This window comes from Macaca thibetana, chromosome 4 (genome assembly GCF_024542745.1).
Source record: "Macaca thibetana thibetana isolate TM-01 chromosome 4, ASM2454274v1, whole genome shotgun sequence".
NCBI lineage: Eukaryota > Metazoa > Chordata > Mammalia > Primates > Cercopithecidae > Macaca > Macaca thibetana.
The window spans coordinates 56,021,476-56,042,601 of NC_065581.1; the positions used below are offsets into that span (position 1 = coordinate 56,021,476).

The 21,126-nt window shown below is 36.5% G+C and overlaps 1 protein-coding gene across 3 annotated transcripts in view; it reads left to right on the top strand.

Moving 5' to 3' along the window:
• Positions 1 to 14,541: 14,541 nt before the first annotated feature.
• Positions 14,542 to 21,126, top strand: part of GFRAL (GDNF family receptor alpha like) — a 70,017-nt gene continuing 63,432 nt past the window's right edge. For all 3 annotated transcript variants that reach the window (XM_050786157.1, XM_050786156.1, XM_050786158.1), the window contains exon 1: positions 14,542 to 20,123. Coding sequence is in view for 2 of the 3 variants with exons in the window: in XM_050786156.1 (XP_050642113.1) it covers positions 20,102 to 20,123 (22 nt within the window). In the remaining variant the exon portion in view is untranslated. The remainder of the gene's footprint in view (positions 20,124 to 21,126) is intronic.

Genomic DNA, 21,126 nt, shown 5'->3' on the forward strand with positions numbered 1-21,126 from the left:
GGCAGATTGTATCTTTCAAAGATGGCTACACCAATATATATCTAATTCCACAAGCTGTTTTTACCATGCTATATTGACACTCCTCCATCTGGAGGTGAGGTCGATGTCCCCTCCCTTGAAACCAAACGAAACTTTGTAATTGCCTCGATCAACAGATTGCAGTAGGAGTGATACTGGATGATTTCAAAGGCTAATACACACAAGTAAATAATGGCTTTCATTTGACTCTTTCTTGGAACATGTGCCATGGAAACCCTGAGCTTATTTGCAAGAAGCTCAGCTATCCTAAAGTCTACTGGGTAGATCAAGTGGAGAAATTACATAGACACTGAGATTATGTTCAAGGGGTCTCAGAGGTTCAAGGCCTCCCAATTCAGGCACCAGACAAGTGGAGAAAAGGCTTTCAAGATCATCCCTCTGAAATAATTGTCTGATTGAAACCTCAAAAGACTCCCTGAGCCAGAATCATCTGGCCGAGCCATTCTCAAATTCCAAATCCACAGACAGCATGAATGATAGTAAATCATTATTGTTGTTTTAAGGTACATAAGTTTTAGGGGGCAATTTACACACAGCAACAGAAAAAAAACTGATGAATGGGAAATATGGAGAGAAATGCAAATAGAATAAAACGGGGAGGAATACAAGGAGAGGAAAGTAGTACTGTGCAAAATAGGCAATAGGATGACCCTCAAAAGGAATTTTTTTTTCTAAGTATCTTAATGAATGTAAGGTCAGATTAAATTGGAAGGCATCAGGTACAAATATCAGTAATGTTAAATTCTATTTGTAGTAAGTCAACTATTTGTAAATTATGCGTTGGAGATCGACTTTACATCAACCAAAAAGTTAAATTTATTTAGAAATCTATAGAAGAAGAAAAAGAAAAAAAGCCATTGGAAAAGTTTTAAAGATTATTCCATTAAATAGACAAAGTCCTTTAAGGAAAGGGATTAAAATGAAGGTAAGGTGATCTGCTTAAAAATAATATAGCAGTCTGTGAGCCGTGGCCCATGTCTACAAACCCAGTACTTTGAGAAATCTAGGCAGGAGGACCTCCCAAAGGAGGACTTGGAGTTTGAGACCAGCCTGGGCAACACAGAGAGACTCCCTCTCAAAATTTTAAATTTCTTAAAAGAAAAAAAAATGAAATAATATTGTATTAATTCCTGTAAAAGCATCAGACAGATTTAGATGAGAGAGAAAAACTACAGGGAAGGAGAAAGCTGGTCTGTGGCAAGGACTTCTAATTTAGAGAAAGACAGATGATAGCAAACAGCAAAAGTTATATTATAGATGTGACTTAAAAACTAATTTGATTTTTAGTTTTAGTCAGAAAAGTGCTTTAGGTATGGAACAAGTATAACCTAGTATTTCCAGCATTTCTCTGTTGACCTCACATCTCTCACCAGATACTGCCTCAATTCTCTGTTTCTCTTCACAGCAAATTCCCTTGAAAGAGAAACTACCTGTGATCAGAAATTCCTCTGTTTCAATTTGACCCTGAATCCACTTCATCTAGGTCTTCCTCACCAAATCCCACATATATTTGTTTTATTATGGTCACGTGGGACCTCCACATTGTTACATCAGTATTTTGTCCTCATTTTACTTGAGTTATTTGTAGTTAATTACTCCCTTCTCCCTGAAACACTTTCCTTACTTGGCTTCTAGGATGCTCTGTTCTTATGGATTTCCCCTTTCACTTCAGTCATTTGTTTGTTTTTTCAATATCTTCGTGATCTTTTATTTCAATGCACCTTGCTAGCCTCCCAACTAGGTTTCCTACTTTCACCTTAATTCTCTATGGTTTATTCTCAACAAGAAAGCAATTAAAACCCCTTAAAAATGTCAACAAAACTGTCACTACTCAATACTCTCCAAGTAAGAGGTGACAATGTGCTAGCAGCCCTCACAGCACTTCATTGCCCTCGGCGTCCACTCTGGCTGTGCCTGAGGAGCCCTTCAGCCCGCCACGGCACCCTGAGAGACCCTCTCTGGGCTGGCTGAAGCTGGAGCCCCCTCCCTCTGCTTGCGGGGAGGTGTGGAGGGAGAGGCGCAGGCGGGAACCAGGGCTGCGAGGAGCGCTTGCGGGCGAGTGCGAGTTCCGGAGCGCCAGTGCGAGTTCCGGCGGATGCGGGCACGGGCTCGGCGGGCCCCAGCACACGAAGCGGCTGGCCAGTGGCCCCGCTCAAGGCAGTGGGGGGCTTAGCACTTGGGCCAGCAGCTGCAGAGGGTGCACCAGGTCCCCCAGCAGTGCTGGCCCGACAGCGCTGTGCTCGACTTTTCGCGGAGCCTCAGCCGCCTTCCCGCAGGGCAGGCTCGGGACCTGCAGCCCGCCATGTCTGAGCGCCCCCCTCCACGTTGGGCTCTGGCGTGGCCAGAGCCTCCCCGACGGGCGCCGCCCCCTGCTACCTGGCGCCCGGTCCCATCGACCGCCCGCCCAAGGGTTGAGGAGTGCAGGCGACGGCTGGGGACTGGCGGGCAGCTCTGCCGCAGCCCGGTGCAGGATCCACTAGGTGAAGCCAGCTGGGCTCCTGAGCCGGATGGGGACTTGGAGAACTTTTATATCTAGCTGGATGATTGTATGTGTACCAGTCAGCACTCTGTGTCTAGCTCAAGGTTTGTAAATACACCAATGGGTACTCTGTATCTAGCTAACCTAGTGGGGACTTGGAGAACTTTTAGATCTAGCAGTGTCTACCTAAAGGATTGTAAATGCATCAATCAGCACCCTGTCAAAACGGACCAATCAGCAGCATGTGGGTGGGGCCGGATAAGGGAATAAAAGCAGGCTGCCCAAGCCAGTCAGTGGCAACGTGCTTGGGTTCCCTTCCACGCTGTGGAAGGGTAGGTGTTTCACTATTTGCAATAAATCTTGTTGTTGCTCAGTCTTTAGGTCCATGCTGCCTTTATGAGCTGTAACACTCACTGTGAAGGTCTGCACCTTCAGTCCTGTCAGCAAGACCACGAACCCACCAGAAAGAAGGAGCTCCAGACACATCTGAACGTCTGAAGGAAGAAACTCCCGACACACCATCTTTAAGAAATGTAACTCTCACTGCGAGGGTATGTGGCTTCATTCTTGAAGTCAGGGAGACCAAGAACCCACCAATTGCAGGCACACAAGGGGTCCTTATTTTATTCAGGTAAAAAACTGAAGTCCTTACTATATCCCTGTAAATTCCCATAGCATCCGTCCCCACAGCCTCTCTGGCCCCTATCCATTCTGCCCTTTGCCCATTCTGCCCAGCCACAGTGGCCCAATAGCTAGTCTGTGAACACATCAAGCGCATACTTAATCTCAAGGCTTTTGCAATCGTTCTTCTCTCTAGCTGTAATCTCTCATCACTTATTCTGAGTGTCTTGTTTCTGCAGTTGCTTTACTTACTCGACCATTGTAAAATAGTCATTCTTAACCGCACAACTCCATTATATCTTATCTTCTTTGCCTTGCCTTATGCTTTTCCTTGGAGTTACAGATACCTGATGTAGATAGTATTTACTTTTTTTTTTATGCTTGCATTAATCACCTAGAATATAAACTCCAAAAGAGGAGCTCTTTTATTATCTATCTAATATATTTTGGATATTTGTTCCCACCTAAATTTCATGTTGAAATGTAATTCCCTGTGTTGGAGATGGGGTCTGGTGGGAGGTATGTGGATCATGGGTTAGATCCCTCATGAATGGCTTGGGCCATCCCTTTGGTGAGAAGAGAGCTCTGGCTCTGACTTTTCACGAGATCTGGTTGTTTAAAACTGTGTGGCACCTCCCCTGAACTTCCTCTCACTTGCTCCTGCTTTTGCCATCTGAAGTACCTGCTCTTGCTTCATTTTTCACCATGGGTAAAAGCTCCCTGAGACCCTCCCTCAGAAGCGCATGTCCCTATGCTTGTTGTGCAGCTGGCAGAACCATGAGCCAATTAAATCTCTTTTCTTATAAATTACTCAGTCTCAGGTATTTCTTTATAGCAGTACAAGGATGGCTTAATACATGTCTCTAAAGCAAAAACTGGGCCTGGTATGTAATAGGTGTTCAATAAATATTTATTGAATAAACGAATAAATATTGGGTTAAATAAAGTTTAAAGCATCATAATAGAACACTGGGTCGATGTCAATATGACAGTTTTCTTATTTACATACGGACATGGAGAGGTCTTTGTGGGCATTGGTAAGAGAGCAAACCAAATTACAGAACACTATGTAGAGTATAGCTGTATAGGATACATATGGTATATGTTTACAAATATGTCTAGAAAATTTGAAAGCTATATATCAAATATTATATCATTTATCTTTAGAAGGCTAATTGCATGTTTTCAATTTATTATTTATAATTTTCTTTTTATTTTTTAACTATTTTTACAGGTTATTTGTATAATCACAAAAGACAACTGAGTAATTCTTGTTTTCTTCATCAACTTTTAAGTTCTGGGGTACATGTGCAGGATGTGCAGGTTTGTTACATGGGTAAACGTGTGGCATGGTGGTCTGCCGCACAGATCAACCCATCACTAAGGTACTAAGCTGAGCATTCATTAGTTATTCCTCCTGATACTCTCCTTCCCCTTGCCCCACCGACACGCCCTAGTGTATGTTTATATTGTTACCCCTCATGTGACCATGTGTTCTCATCATTCAGCTTCCTCATGTAAGTGAGAACATGCAGTGTTTGGTTTTCTGTTCCTGTGTTAGTTTGCTGAGGATAACGGCTTCTAGATCCATCCATGTCTCTGCAAAGGACATGCTCTTGTTTCTTTTTATGGCTGCGTAGTATATATGTACCACATTTACAACTGAGTAATTTTGACACAAAAAATGTATTGTTACATGGATATAATGTTTATATTCTTTTCACAGAATTTGAGTCACTTGAATTTCTGCTTTAACACTTAGAATTTGGAGGGTCTGTTTTCTTAAAAAATAAATATATTAACACTTTAAATCCGGTAAGTAAATGTGGAAGTTTGGGGGAAATAGTCAGCTGGAAACTCAGAATTGATGTTAACTTTCACCAGGCCTTTGTTCACATTATTTTCATCTATAATTAATGAACAAATAATCCTGTACTATCTCTGCATTCAAAAATGATATATATGGTGCATATGTATATATGGCAAAAATCTAAGAAATATAGCCAAATATTAATATTGCTTACACATATGTAGTCATATCATGGTGAACTTTTTTTATTTTCTTGATTTTGCAAGAAGAATAATAAAGAGGCTATTTACATTTTAATGTCCAAATGTGTGTACAAATATAAAAATTATGCTTTAAAAATCTAATAAATAAATGGAAGTAAAACATTTTTGAATTTTTTTTAAGATTCCACAATAGATCTAGGTATTCTTCTTATCCATATGCTGATACTACCATTGCCCAAATTCTGGCAGTTGGTCCCTTTGGGAAACAGCTAGATGAATCACTACTATACACACTTACTGTGGTATTCACTACCCCTCCTCAAGGGGATTTAGCCTATCTTTTGTTTTTCTTCAGTAATATTTTATCTTTAATAGACAAATAGTGATTGTATTTATTCACTGGATACAATGTTACATTTTGATGCAAACATACCTTGTGGAATGATCAAATCAGGCTAATTAACTTATCTGTCATCTCAAATGCTTATCTTTTCTTCTTGGTGAGAGCATTTAAAATCCATTCTTGTAGCTATTTTGAAATATAAAGTATATTATTTTTTAACTACATTTAGTTACAATGTAGTGTAATAGCCTTTGGTAGCCATCACTGTACTCTGTATTTCTATCAGTTTGCCTTTTTAAATTACACATGTAAGTGAGATCATGCAGTATTTGTTGTTTTGTGTCTGACTTATTTCATTTAGCATAATGTCCTCTAGGTTCATCCATGTTGTCATAAATGACAAAATTTCCTGCCTTTCAAAGGCCGAATGGTATTCCATTGTTTATATATACCATATTGCCAAAATCCATTCATCTGTTGGTGGGCAGTTAAGTTATTTTCAAATATTGGCTATTGTTAATAACCCTGCAGTGAATGTGGGAGTTCAGACATCTTGTTGACATACTGATATTAATTCCTTTGACTATATACTCAAAAGTGGAATTGCTGGACTGTGTAGTTAATTTTAGTTTTTTAGTAACATTCATACTGTTTTCCAAAATAACTGTACTAATTTACAATACCATCAACAATGTGCAAGCGTTCCCTCTTCTCCACATCCTCATCAACCCTTGTTAGTTTTCATCTTTTTGATAATAGCCAGTCTATCAGGTATAAGATAATATTTCATTGTGATTTAATTAGCATTTCTTTGATGATTAGAGATGTTGAGCATTTTTTCATGTATCTTTTAACCACTTTTATGTTTTCTTTTGAGAAATGTCTATTTAAGTCCTCTGCCCATTTTTAATAGGATCATTTGTTTTCTTATTATTGAGGAGTTTGAGTTCCATGCATATTTTAGATATTAGCCTTTTATCTAATGCGTAATTTGCAAATATTTTCTCCCAATCTGTGGGTTGCCTCTTTAGCCTGTTAACTGTTTCCTTTCCTTCCTGCAGAAGCTTTTTAGTTTGATGCAATACCATTTGTCTATTTTTGCTGCTATTGTCTGTGCTTTTGGGGTCAAGAAATCTCTGCTCATACCCAGGTCATGATGGTTTCCCCATATGTTTTCTTCTAGTAGTTTTATAGTTTCAAGTCTTATGTTATATTAAGTCTTTAATCCATTTTGAGTTGATTCTTGTGCAAGGGCTGAAATAAGTGTTCATTTTGATTCTTCTGTGTGTGCATATCTAGTTTTCCCAACAACATTTATTGAAAAGTCTGTCACTTCCCCATGGTTTGATCTTGTTATTTTTATGAAAATTTAATTGACCATAGGTATGTGAGTTTATTTCTGGGCTTTCTATCATATTCCATTGATTGATATGTCTGGTTTTATGGCAGTACCACGCTGCTGGCTTTGTAATGTGTTTTAATGTCTGATACTGTGATATCTGCAGCATTATTTTTTCTCAAGATTTTTATTTGTGGCTATTTGTAGTTTCATACATATTTTACAATTTTTTATTTCTGTGAAAAATGCATTGGAATTTTCATAGGGATTACGTTGGAACTGCTTTGGGTAGTATGACCGTTTTAACAATATTAATTGTTCTAATCCATGAGCATGGACCAGCTTTTCATTTATTTGTGTCGTCTTCAGGTTTTTTCAACAGTGTTTTATAGTTTTTAGTATGTGGAACTTTAATTTCCTTGGTTGAATTTACTCCTACATGTGTGTGTGCATCAACTAACCATAGTTATGTGGGTTTATTTCTATCATATTCCATTGATTACTTCTAAATGAGTGAGTGAGTGTGTGTGTGTGTGTGTGTGTGTGTGTGTGTAAGATACTATTGTAAATGGGATTTTTAAAAAATTTCTTTCTCAGGTTGTATATTGTTAGTGTATGGAAATAATATTGATTTTGTAAGTTGATATTGTATTCTGCAAATACACTAAATTTGTTAATTTAACAATTATTTTTGGTGGAGTCTTACAGGGTTTTCTATATATAAGATCATGTCATCAGCAAACAATTTCATTTCTTCTTTTCCTATTTGAATGCTTTTTCTTACCTAGTTGTTTTGACTAGGACCTCCAGTACTATGTTGAACATAATTGATGAAAGCAGACATCCTTGTCTTGCTCCTGATCCAAAAGACTTTAACTTTTCACCACTGAGTATGATGTTCACTGTAGGCTTGTTATATATGGTCTTTGTTGTGTTGAGAAATATTCCTTCTATAACTGATTTTCAAAAGTTTATCATGAAAGGATGTTAAATTATTTCAAATGATTTTTCTTCATCTATTGAGGTGGTTACATTGTTTTTATTCTTCATTCTGTTACTATGGTGAATCACATTTTTAATTGTTTTTTACTTTCATGAATTTATTTTGTGATAGGTAGAAAACCACATCTGTAGACCTAGAAGCAGAGTGAATCTAAAAAATATTATTTATAATTATTATGGTACACAATATGTATGTATTTTCATGGAGTACATGCAATGTTCTGATACAGGCATATGATGTTTAATAATCACATCAGGGTATTTGGAGTATTCATTACCTCAAGCATTTATCATTTCTTTGTGTTAGGGAATTTCACTTTCATTCTTTTAGTTATTTAAAATATACAATTAATTATTATTGACTGTAGTCATCCTGTTGTGCTATTAAATACTAGGTCTTATTCATTTTATCTAACTATATTTTTGCACCCATTAACAATCCCCACTTGATTTGCATATGGTAAGCCATTCTTGCATCCCGGGAATAAATTCCATTTGACCATGGTGAATGATCCTTTTAATGTACTGTTGAATATAGTTTTTGGTATTTTGTTGAGGAATTTTGCATCCATATTCATCAGTAATACTGATCTGTAATTTTCTTTTCTGTTAGTTTCTCAGTCGGACTTTGGTCTCAGGCTAATGTTGGCCTTACAAAATGATTGTGGAAGTGTTTCCTTCTCTTCAATTTTTTGAAGAGTATGGAAATAATTATTATTAGTTCTTCTTTAAATGTGGGTAGAATACGTTTATGAAAATATCTTTTCCTGGGCTGTTCCTTGATGGCAGACTTTTCATTACTGATTTAATTTCCTTGCTCATTACTGTTCCGTTTATATTCCTAATTTCATGATTTGATCTTGGAAGGTTATGTATCAAAGCGTTTATCTATTTCCTCTCCATTGTCCAGTTTGTTGGCATATAATTGTTCATAGTGGTCTCATAAGATCCTTTGTATTTTTGCATTATCAATTGTGATACCGTTTTTCATTTCTGATTTAGTTCATTTGAACCACCTCTATTCTGCCGTAGTTAATTTAGCTAAGGTTTGTCAATTTTGTTTGTCTTTTTGGAAGACCAACCCTTAGCTTTATTGATCTCTTGTATTCGTTTTCTAATTTCTGTTTCATTGATTTTTGCTCTGAAATGTTTCTTTTCTTCCACTAACTTTAGGCTTAGATTGTTCTTCTTTTACTAATTCCTTGAGAGGTAACATTAAGTTGTTTATATAAAATCTCTCCCTCTTTCACCCTCTCTTTTGACGTAGGCATTTAGTATTACAAACATTCCTCTTAGAAACACTTTTGCTGAATCTCATGAATTTTGGTATGTTGTATTTTCATTTTTCTTTATATATTTTTAAAATTAATTTTTAAATTTCCTCTTTGAATCAATAGTTTTTCAGGAGCATGTCATTTAATTTGCATATATTTGCTAATTTTTCTTGGTTCCTCCTGTTATTGATTTCTAGCATCATACCTTTGTGATTGAGAAAGATATTTGATATAATATTGATCTTCTGATATTTGTTAAGATGTGTTTTGTGGTCTATCGATTTATCCTAGGGAATGTTACATGTATAATTGAGAAAAATGTATATATTGTTGCTGTTGGATGAAATGTTCTGCATATGTCTGTTAACTCCATTGGTATAAGTATAGTTCAAGTCTAATATTTTGTTATTAATTTTTTGTCTAGTTAGTAGTTCTGTTGTTGGAAGTGGGATATTAAAATTACTTACTATTATTGTGCTGCACTTATGTATCTTTTCAGATCTCTTAATCTTTGGTTTATATTTTTAGGTGCTTCAGTGTTGGGCACATATGTATTTACAATTGTTATATTATCTTGATTCATTGATCTTTTTTTTATAATATACTGACCTTCTTTATCCCTTTTTACAGTTTTTTTTTAACCTAAAGTTTATTTGGTGTGAAATAAATATAGCTACCCCTGCTCTCTTTTATTTGCCTGCAATATCATTTTCCATCACTTCAGTTTCAACCTGTGAGTGTCCTTTAAGGTAAGATAAGTCTTCTGTAGGTCCATATAGTTGGATCTTGTTTGGTATGTATCATGGTACTGTATGCCTTTTGACTACAGAATTTAATCCATTAACCTTTAAAGTAATTATTCATAGATGAGAACTTGCTACTTCCATTTTATTGTTTTCAAGTTGTTTTCTAGATCCTACATTTTTTTCCTTATCTCTTGTTTTCTTTATTTGGGATTTGTTTGCTTTTTGTAGTGATATATTTTGAATTTTTCAAAATATTTTGTGTATCTATTATAGGCTCATACTTTGTGGTTACATAAATCATCTTATACCTATAACAAGCTATGCCGAGTTGATAATAACTTAAGTTTGATCACTTACACAAAGTCTGTACTTTTACTCTCCTCCTTCTAAATTTAATGTTTTTGGTGTAATTCTTTACCTCTTTTAATCATATATATACTTAACAAATTATTGTAGCTGTAGTTGCTTTTAAGAATTTTGCCTTTTAACCCTTATACTAGAGAAATCCTTGATGTGTTTGCCATCATTATAATTTTGGAATGTTTTGGATTTGAAAAATGCCATTAATTTTACCAGTGCATTTTATACCTTCACATGTTTTCATGTTTCTATTTTACATTTTGCATTATTTTCCTTCAGCTTGAAGAACTCCCTTTAGCATTTCTTATAACGCAGGTATAATGGTGACAAACTCAGCCTTTGTTTCTCTGAGAGAGTCTTTAACACCCTTCATTATTTAAAGACAGGTTTGCTAGGTATACTATTCTTGATTGGCAGGTTTTTTCTTTCAGAATTTTGAATATATTATCCTACTCCCTTGAGCTTTCAAGGTTAATGCTGAGAATTTTGCTGATAGTTTTATCAGAGTTCTCTTAAATGTGACAATTCAGTTCTCCCTTACTGCTTTCCATACTCTACCTTTAAGTTTTGACAGTTTTGTTATGATGTGCCTTGATGTGGGTTTCTTTTCCTTTTTTAAATTTTAGATTCAAGGGGTACATGTGCAGATTTGCTGCAGGGACATAATGTGTGGTGTTGTGCTTCTGTTGATCCCACCACTCAGATAGTGAACATAGTATCTAATAGGAAGTGTTTTTTTTTTTTAGCTCTTGGACCCTTCCTTTTCCCTTTTTGGAGCACACGGTGTCAATTGTTTCTGTATTTATGTCTGTGTGTACCTAATGTTTAGCTCCTACTTATGTGAAAGAACGTGCAATATTTGTTTTTCTGTTTCTGTGTTAATTTGCATAGGATAGTACCTTCCAGTAGCCTATCCATGTTGCTGAAAAAGACATGATTTTGTTCTGTTTTATGGCTTCACAGTATTTCCTGATATATAGGTACTTGGTGTGGATTTATCTGGATTCATTTTATTTGGTATTCTTTGGGATTCCTGTATCTGGCTTTCTATTTTCTTCCCCAGTACTGGGAAATTTTCTGCCATTATATTTTGAATATGTTCTGTGCTTGTCTCTCTCTCCTCCTTCTAAACACCTATAATGTGTATATTGCTCTGATTGAGGGTGTCAGTATGTCTCTTAAGATGTATTCATTCTTTTTCATTCTTTTTCCTTTTTGCTACTCAGATTGGATGATTTCCAGTGACTTGTCTTTGAGTTCATTGATGTTTTACTTCTGCTTAATCTCATTTGCGGGTGAACCTTTCTGTTGATTTTTTCAGTTTAGCTTAATATTCTTCAGCTCTAAGATTTGATACTTTTATATACTTTCCGTTTGTTAAAGTTCTCAGTTTGTTTTTACATTTCTCTCTGAACCTTAGTGACAATCTTTATAATTATTATTTTAAATTCTCTGTTAGGTAAATTACATCTCTTTCATTCACTTGGGTCAATTTCTGAACATTTATTTTGCTCTTTATTTGAAATATATATTTCTTGTTTCTTTAGTTTCCTTGACTCTTGTGTTGTTTTCTGCACGTTGGATAAGACAGCTGCCTTTCCCAGTCTTATCAAACAGGACCTGTGTAGAAGAAAAATACCACTAGTCCATTTGACAAAAAATTTTAACGTGCTTCTCAAAGCTTTGTGTTTGTCCAGGCCACTGTTTCTGTTATTGGTGACTCCCAGGAGATTGGGATATGCCATGTCCTATCAATACTCTGTGAACTGTAAGATAGAGGCCAGACTTTCAAAATGTGGCGTGGCCAGAAATTTCTAATGCAAGTGTTAGATGTGTGGTCCAGTTCCTTCTATCCTCATGTTGAAGTTGGGTGCAGGTGTTATTTCTCCACTCTCTCTGCACGAAGCCAGGGAGAGGTTCTATGGAAACTGCCTGTATTTGTGTTCAGGCCACACTTTTTGATTCTGGGAACACAGCTTTTGGAAGTGGAGCCATTGTTTGTCTATGTCTTTGTTGTCTGCGATCTAGAGTAAGTTAGGAATGCAAAGCCCCACCACTCCCAAGCTTAGCCTGTTAAGAATTCAGTCCTTTGGGTGGGAACTATAGAGTCGTGACACTTAATTTGTGAACAAACTCTTTTCAAGAATAGGTAGACTGTAAAATAATGGAAGAAATAAATAGACCTATAGAAGTTGTGACACTTGGTGTGTGAACAAACTCTAGGATAAATAGGCTGGGGACATGCCAACTTTCTGCTTAGTCTACCTGACAGCTACTATTAGTCTGCATTGTTAGCTCCCTGATGCAAGCTGGACGTTAAGCTGTCTAGTTGTCACTGGATGAGTGTGCAGTAAGCTGCTAGAGAGAAAACAAAAAACAAACAAACAAACAAACAAACAAAAGGAGCTGTGCATTCTAGCCCCTGTTCTATACTGCCCCCAAGAGATATTGCTCCTGGAAGGGTTTGCATGCCTGTTTAAAACCACCTCTTTGTTCTGTCATCTAGGGAGACTTGTAGATGCCTAGTCTCTTCTGCTCTTAGAGCCAGAAGTTTTGGGATATAGTATTTCTGGTAAATGCTGTAAAAGTTAGAGCATTTTGTGGGTGAACACACTCCTTCCAGAGAGAATTGGGAGAACTAGGATTATTGCCAAGTTGAGCTGGAGGAAGAGTCTCAGGAAGTGCTAAGCTGCTGCTCAGGCTGTTAGAGAGCTACTTTTTGCTTGCCCCTTTAACTCTCAGATGGTGTTAGTTAGAAACCAGACTGTCAAGTAGCCACTAGGGGAGTATGCTGTAAACCTTCCAGGGAGAAACAGGTAGTGGTACTTTTGAGTCTTGTCTCTGTGCTAATTCACAGTATTAAAGCCCCTGAAAAAGTGCTTGCACACACACATAAAACTGCCACTTTTTTCCTGAGGTCTAAATAAACTTGTGTAAGCCTAATTCTCTAACTCCCAGAGTTGGTGAATTAAAGAGCCAAACTGTTGGGCACCTTATAACTAGGGTGCTATATGTGAGGTCCCAGTCTTCTCCACAGGGAGAATCTGAGTGTTAGTGATTTCAGTTATATGGTGAAGTACCTGGAAAGGGGTCCATGCTCAAGTATGCCTCAGATTTGTCTACCCATTTGAAGTGCATGTTTGGGTTTTGTTTATTTGGATTTTTTTTTTTTTTTGAAACAGAGTCTCGTCCTGTTGCACAGGCTAGAGTGCAGTGGCACAATCTCAGTTCACTGCAGCCTCCGCCTCCCTGGTTCATGTGATTGTCCTGCCTCAGTCTCCTGAGTAGCTGTGACTACAGATGCGCACCACCATTCCCAGCTAATTTTTGTATTTTTGGTAGAGACGGGGTTTCATTATGTTATCCAGGCTGATCTAGAACTCCTGGACTCAAATAATCCACCAGCCTCGGCCTCCCAAAGTGCTGGGATTAAAGGCGTGAGCCACCTCGCCCGGCCATGCATGTTTTCTTGCTTGCCTGCTAGGCAGGAGTCTCTCAACTTATTTCTGACTTTCTCTCAGAGGGAATTAATTGAGATGTTCATTCTGTGCATTTGTGAGTATTGGGAGTGCCGGGAGCTTCCTGTTCTGCCATGTTGCTGACATCCGTCTAAGGAAAACAGTTTAAAGAAAGTTCATCACCAAGTAACAGTAGATACATGTGGGTATCTTAAATACAAATACTTTTCTTTCTTTCTTTCTTTCTTTCTTTCTTTCTTTCTTTCTTTCTTTCTTTCTTTCTTTCTTTCTCTTTCTCTCTTTCTCTCTTTCTCTCTTTCTCTCTTTCTCTCTTTCTCTCTTTCTCTCTTTCTCTCTCTTTCCTTTCTTTCTCTTTCTCTCTCTTTCTCTCTCTTTCTCTTTCCTTCTTTTCTCTCTTTCTCTCTCTCTCTCTCTTTCTCTCTTTCTCTTTCTTTCTTGCTTGCTTTCTTTTTTTTTTTTCTCTTTTCTTTTTTTTTGAGTTTCACTCTTGTCGCCCAGGCTGGAGTGTAATGGCACGATCTTGGCTCACTGAAACCTCCGCCTCCTGGGTTCAAGCGATTCTCCTGCCTCAGCCTCCCGAGAAACTGGGATTACAGGCATGCACCACCGTGCCCAGCTAATTTTTGTATTTTTAGTAGAGACAGAGTTTCACCATGTTGGCCAGGCTGGTCTCGAAGTCCTGAGCTCAGGTGATCCATCTGCCTCAGCCTCCCAAAGTGCCAGGATTACAGGTGTAAGCCACCGCACCTGGCTACTTTTATTTCTTTTTTTTTTTTTTTTTTTTTTTTTTTTTTTTGAGACGGAGTCTCGCTCTGTCACCCAGGCTGGAGTGCTGTGGCCGGATCTCAGCTCACTGCAAGCTCCGCCTCCCGGGTTCCCGCCATTCTCCTGCCTCAGCCTCCCGAGTAGCCGGGACTACAGGCGCCCGCCACCTCGCCCGGCTAGTTTTTTTTTTTTTGTATTTTTTAGTAGAGACGGGGTTTCACCGTGTTAGCCAGGATGGTCTCGATCTCCTGACCTCGTGATCCGCCCGTCTCGGCCTCCCAAAGTGCTGGGATTACAGGCTTGAGCCACCGCGCCCGGCCTACTTTTATTTCTTATATTTTTCAAATGCTATATATGTAAGTACCAAAACTTTACAATTTAAAAACTATTTTGAAAAGGAAAAGATCATTATAACAGTTATAGATCTGTTTTTGGTAGCCTTAGCAACTTATTAACAATCCTTTTATGTTACTGTTAGACATCTCCCCCATGGAATGTCCAGAGCCCCTTTCCAGTGTATCATTGAGAGAACTGGCCTTACAAAATTGCCCAATCTGGAATTCAGCAGGACCATACACTACCTCTGTTAAGTCATCTCTCTGAAAGACAATGTTGGCAGTGTCTGGCCACAATTCAAAGGTTACTACCTTCTATAAAAAAGAGGACTAAAACATTAAATGTGAATACAAATGTATAATGTTTTGAGGTGATCTGGTAAGATGTTGGTCTTCCTTCATTTAGTAATAACCTTGCTGAATCAGCAGGTACATAACGTCTTTTCACGGTGATAATTAGAATGTGCACTAGACTCTAATAGTAACATAAAATGGGAAACAAAGAGCAGCAAACGAGTTACAGTAAGGAATTTAAAGGAGTTAAGAATGCTTTTTAATAGTTCATTTTAATTATGGTCTTAGAGATGTAACAAACTTCTGAAAATCAGACCCAGCTAATAGAGTAACACAACCATCAACAAAACACAACCACGGAGACTTGCTCAATTTTAGCTGAAAGGGGAGAGCACTGTCTCAGCCAAATTGGACTGATATGATTGAGTATATTAATTTACCCAAAAAAGAAAGAATATGACATATACCTTCTTATCATGAAGAGGGATACATGCGATTTATTCTAATCCGATACCATTAAATATTCAGGCTATATAGAATGAATTATGGAACTAATCCTCTTTAAACATTTTTACCTGCCATTTTTATGTTAGCATACCTACGTTAAGATACTGGCTAGCATTTAGTTTTTTTTTTTTTTATAAGTAAATAAATTGGTGATATCATTAATACTTCCATTAATATGATTGTTTAAAAAATAAATAATAAATGAATCCATTCTTGATTTCCTGCTAGATTGAGGGCCAGAACTTAATACTAATCCTCTAAGGCAATCCAATCTTATTTTTTGGAGCTGTTTTGGTTCTCTTGAAGACAGACAGCCTGTCTTCCCAAATGATGACATGAGCCAAAGGAATGGCTGTTTAATCATAATTTTTAACTTAATCAGTAGATTGAATGATTTTGTATATAGAGCACTGAATTGTGAGCCTTGTGTCTTGATAAATGGTGACAACCAACACCAAGTCACACAAAACAAAAGTAAGAATTCATTCCTCCTCCTTCTCAACCTGCCCATCATCTCAACTGGTCTCCAGATCCTGGAAATTTTAAATTCTGACATTTCTTGTACCTGCCATTTTCTCTTCATCATTGCTACTTTTAGTTCAGCCCTTGTCATTCTCCCCTAAACTACTGACATAGCTTCATGACAGGCAATTTACCTTGTTTCCAAACCATCTTCCATAGCATTGCTTAAGCAATTTTTCAAAACCCAACCAGGTTACTCCCTTTTGGAACTCACCAAAAGCCTTTCTTTCTTCTGTTAGTCTTCTTGGTGAAGCATAAAAGGCCACCCATAATTAGCACTTATATTTTCCTCTTCATCCACTGAGTCTCAGTAATGTTAGTCCATCTGAAGTCCGCAGAACAAACCTCAGAGTCTTGCCTCCTTGTGGTTTCTCAGCTTCTCCCGATTTTGGCTGCCTTGTCCCTCCACTCCTGGCCACACCTCATCAGGCTGTTAGTGAGGAGTTTGATGGGCAAGTTATGGTGAGGTGATCAAGTAAACCTAATTATTATTATTATTATTTTATTATTTTGGTGAGGTCCTCCAATAAAAAACCGCAAGAGTATTTTTAAATTTCTCCAAAAAATACTGCATCATATCTGTTTTTATTACTCGGTGTCTGAGAACTCTGTTTACAGGTCTTTTAGCCAAGAAACTCATGACATATGTATGTATTCTTTTCAGAAATGTCAATTTTAGGTTGGCTAGATCTGAAAAGACTCCTCCAGACAGTAGCATGCTACAAAAGTTTTAAGTAGACAGATATAGTGGTAATGCAAAGGTGATTGGAGGAAGTCGAATGTCATTGAACAAAAGATTTAAACAACTTTATGTTCCAAAAAGAAATGCCCTTTAATATGAAGTGTTTTTTACTGATTTATCAGAGTTTTATTTAATATTTTTTCTTTTTTTCTCTTTTTTTATGTAGCTTAATTTGTATTCTAGTTTATCCAATTCATGCAACTAGTGTCTGTTCCTCATTTTTGTTTTTGTAGAGTCTTTGACACAAAAGTCTTTTAGTAAATATTACATGTCTTTTGCCAAGGTGTGAGGTCTAGTGCATTTAACTGTCATGAGAATGATACGTTAGCTAAAACAAAGTTTATCAAAAGCAATTACATCAATTTAGGGAATTTTGAATGGGAATTTCAGAGCCTTTGGATGCTTCAGTAGCAGCTGTGAATGTGCTTACAAAGCCCAATAAGTAGAGCTTAGGACTACTCATGAAAATTCCCACCAGAGCAGCTGTACTTTCTTCTGTTTCATTTATATATTACAACATTTTACTTGAAATGTAGAATACATTTTAAAATTGGGCACACATTATAATTAGAAACTATCAAAATTGATAATTCTATCTCTAAAATGTTCTGATTCAATAGCAGCTTTCATTTAAATGAAAGTATTATTTTCATTGACATTAAATTGGGCTTTATTAATTTGAGGTGTCTATAATTTGCTTGGGGTAAAATTGTGTTATCTCTTTACTCAACTTATTGAAATTTAGTACTTCCTGTGCTATCTTTGTCCCTAATAGAAATTACAGATATTGTTATATAACATTTTATTTGTGGAAGTTCTCTCAAATTAGGGTCTATGATAATCACTACACTGAAACGACAGTATTTTTAGACTTACTTGGATCTTGATATTTACTTCTGCAATGATAAAGCATATATATTACTTTATCACAAATTTAAAACATTTTGACAAGTATGTTTTAACATACTTAATTGCTTTATATTCTTTTAAAAATGTTTTGCCCTTAAAATATTATTCTGAGAAGGAGTCTATACACAAAGAGGACTGATGGCTCAATGAACAGGCATTCAATGGTAATACAGCCGATATTATTTTGTTTTGGATAAGCAGCCATATGACCACAGGTGCTTTCTATACCTATAAGTTATGGACCTCAGCAGCTGTACTTGTTTGGCAAAGATTAGCACTAGTCACTGAGTCTTACATTCAGGATCTGTATCACTGCACTCTAGAAAATCATAATTATATCACCTTCCTTGAACAGAAAGATATGTTACTCTCTTCCTTTGTTTCGTAAGTTTATTTTCCTTGTGTTTTTTGTTCTAAAACTCAGTACTTAGATGCTTTACTAAGTATGTGGTTTTTGCTGCCCCAAGATCCCTTCAGCTGCTGCTTCTAATACCATAATTTTCCTTCATGATGCACCCCTTCTGCACCATCAGATTCTGTGCTTTGAATAGGGCCAACTCCACTGACAACCTATATCTATGATACTGGACATGGGGTAAGTTCCTTTTGTAAAACTGATTGGCACTTGACACATCTAGAACTGATGTAACTTAATTCTGCAACTTTAATAGGAAAAGAATCACACTTTCTACTCTGCTTTCTAAGAGAGAAGGATGTTTGCCAAGGACTTCACAGCCATCTTCCCACCAGAAGGAAATAGCCTTTCTGGGAATAGAACTGGTAGAGAAGAATGCAGCTAAGAGACAGGAGGAAACAAACAACTTAGACCCAGAAAAAAACAGTTTAAAACATGCCCAAATTTAATTCTTCCCCTGGACTCTTCAACTATGGTAGTAACCAAGTCTGTCCTAGCTTAAGTCCTTTTAAGTTGGCTTATATCAAAAAGAACAATTATCTTGGTAGAAGTCATTAGGAAAGTTTAATGACTCAATCCCTTGAAATGAAGAAAAGATTGATTAATTTTATGATATTATAATCATTCTGTTATGTAATAATTAATTCAGTGAATGTAATATAATCAATTTTTTTGTGTGATGTAAGCCCCTCATATACATACTTTGTATTACAGCAAGCATTAACACAATCAACACATTTTACAGAGGAGTGAATAACTTCCAAAGTTAAGTCCCTCATCTAGATCTACAGAGAAAAGCAGTGTTATAATTTTTGTTTGTTGGACTCTAGAATCTGTCTTTTTTCATTACGCCTGCGGAAAACGAAATATAGTATAACTTCTCTACTAGCATAAAATAAACATGAACAATATGCAATCAAAAACTCAGTTGTGTAACTGCACAAATACTTCTCTCCCATCCCTATATCTTCTTAATTTCTTGCTGAAGCAGCATTTTATATGTTTTTTGAGCGTTCATTATAGAAAGGCTTCCAGGTGATTTAAAAATAGGTCTCATGGCACCCCGAGAAAGATGATATGCTGTAGGTTTACATGAAGAAGGTCATAGCCAAACTAAGACATAAGATAAATAAGTCCCTTCATTGAAACTAGGAAAAAAAATAGTTGTCAAGGGATGAGCACAAATGTAGATGATTACTTTCCAGTGGAACATGGAATTTCTGCATCACTGGGAAGAATTTTTTTTTTCTTTTTTTTAACACTGTAGCTGTATTTGAAGGGTATTAGATACTGTAGCTGAAGTGGCATAATTTTTAAGCATACTGGGGTTTGTGGCACATGTAATACAACATAGTTTGGGAAGCAGCTTCCCAGTATGTATGAGGTATATCAGGCTAATTCTAGTATAACTTGGATTTCGCATACATTTTCCAGGGCTATTATGCCTTTTCTGCTTTTCTGTTTCCTCAAATGACATGAAATTGCCTTACTGAGGCTAATTAAAAAAGTGGAAACTGAGTATGCCCAAGTGTCTGTGAAAATTTGGGGTCATATTTGGGAGGCTTTTAAGTAGTGTAGTATTTTAGTTAAGGAAAGTAAACCTTTTTCATGAATGTGCAGATTATGTATCATTTCTCTTAGTATTTGGCTCATGGGCTTTCTCCGAGGCATAATATCCTACTATCCAAGACCAGCACCCTCAGGAGAATAATTGAATTTGAATATAATTAGAACAGTTCACAGCTTAGGAAACACTAGGGAGGAAATGATGACCCAGGAAGCTGACTTGAACTGGTAATGCCTTTAGGAAGCAAACACCGAGGCTGAAGCCTTATTCTGTACAGTTACTGTTAAGAAAGTTGTCAGAAGAAACACATCTGCCTTTTTTTCCAGGTGAACAGCTGTGAGTTGTCCAGCATGATAGTGCTTATTTTCTTGGGTAAGTGAATGGTGCCTCTGGTTTATCTGAATTATTCATAATACTAATTCTTTTTAAACTGAACACTATCACACTTAAGCTTAACAGGAGTTTATAATATGAAGTACCAAGTAAATTACAAATTTATGCTTTACCATGGTTTATTCCTCTTGCAAAAATGTACGCTCACTTTTACTCATTTATTTCTAACTCTATGGATAATGCAGAATATGATAATTGCATTAATCTCTCAGCTTGTTTCTGTCTTATTGTATAAAGTAACCCAATGACTTTGAGTTATTTATTAGGATTGATGGAATTCACACATGTGTTAGAACCTTTTAGAAATAAAACCTTCCAGTATCTTTTTACAAGTTATAAGATGAAAAATTTCAAACTATTATCTATTTTATGTATTTTGCTTTGAAATTAATACAAATAAGGTTAATTTAAACCATTCAGTTTACCTACAGTGTTAATATTTACTAACTAGAAGTAATTTAGTGAAATAAAACAAATTAACACCATATCAAAATGCTTCATATTTTGATTAATTTTTATGATCTAGAACTCAAGTGTGGACTTACTTCTCATGTATGGGATCCGATGAATGTATTATAAGATGTTGATGAAAAATAATTTATTTTTATTTAATGCAGAACCCATGGAAATGTATTTGCTAGATGTGTGACTGGAGAATATTTTATAGCTTCTTTAGCATTTGGTAGAATCTATAAACTGAATTCAGAAAAGGAATAATTGTAATTGTAGCTAGATAGTAATTTTAAAAATTTGACATTTTACCTTTAAACTAATATACACTTGATGAATAAAGGCATACTTGTGGGCAGGAAAGCAAAGTTTACTTTAAATTGTATTGAACATAAAAGGAGAGTCATATCAAGTCAAGGAAACAAGCTAAGAAGGAGAGAAATCCCTTATATATTTTCAGTTTTTCTTTGGTTTAAGTAATAGTCTTCCATTGTTCCAGAATTTTGCTTTTTGTAATTATTCCTAAAGTATT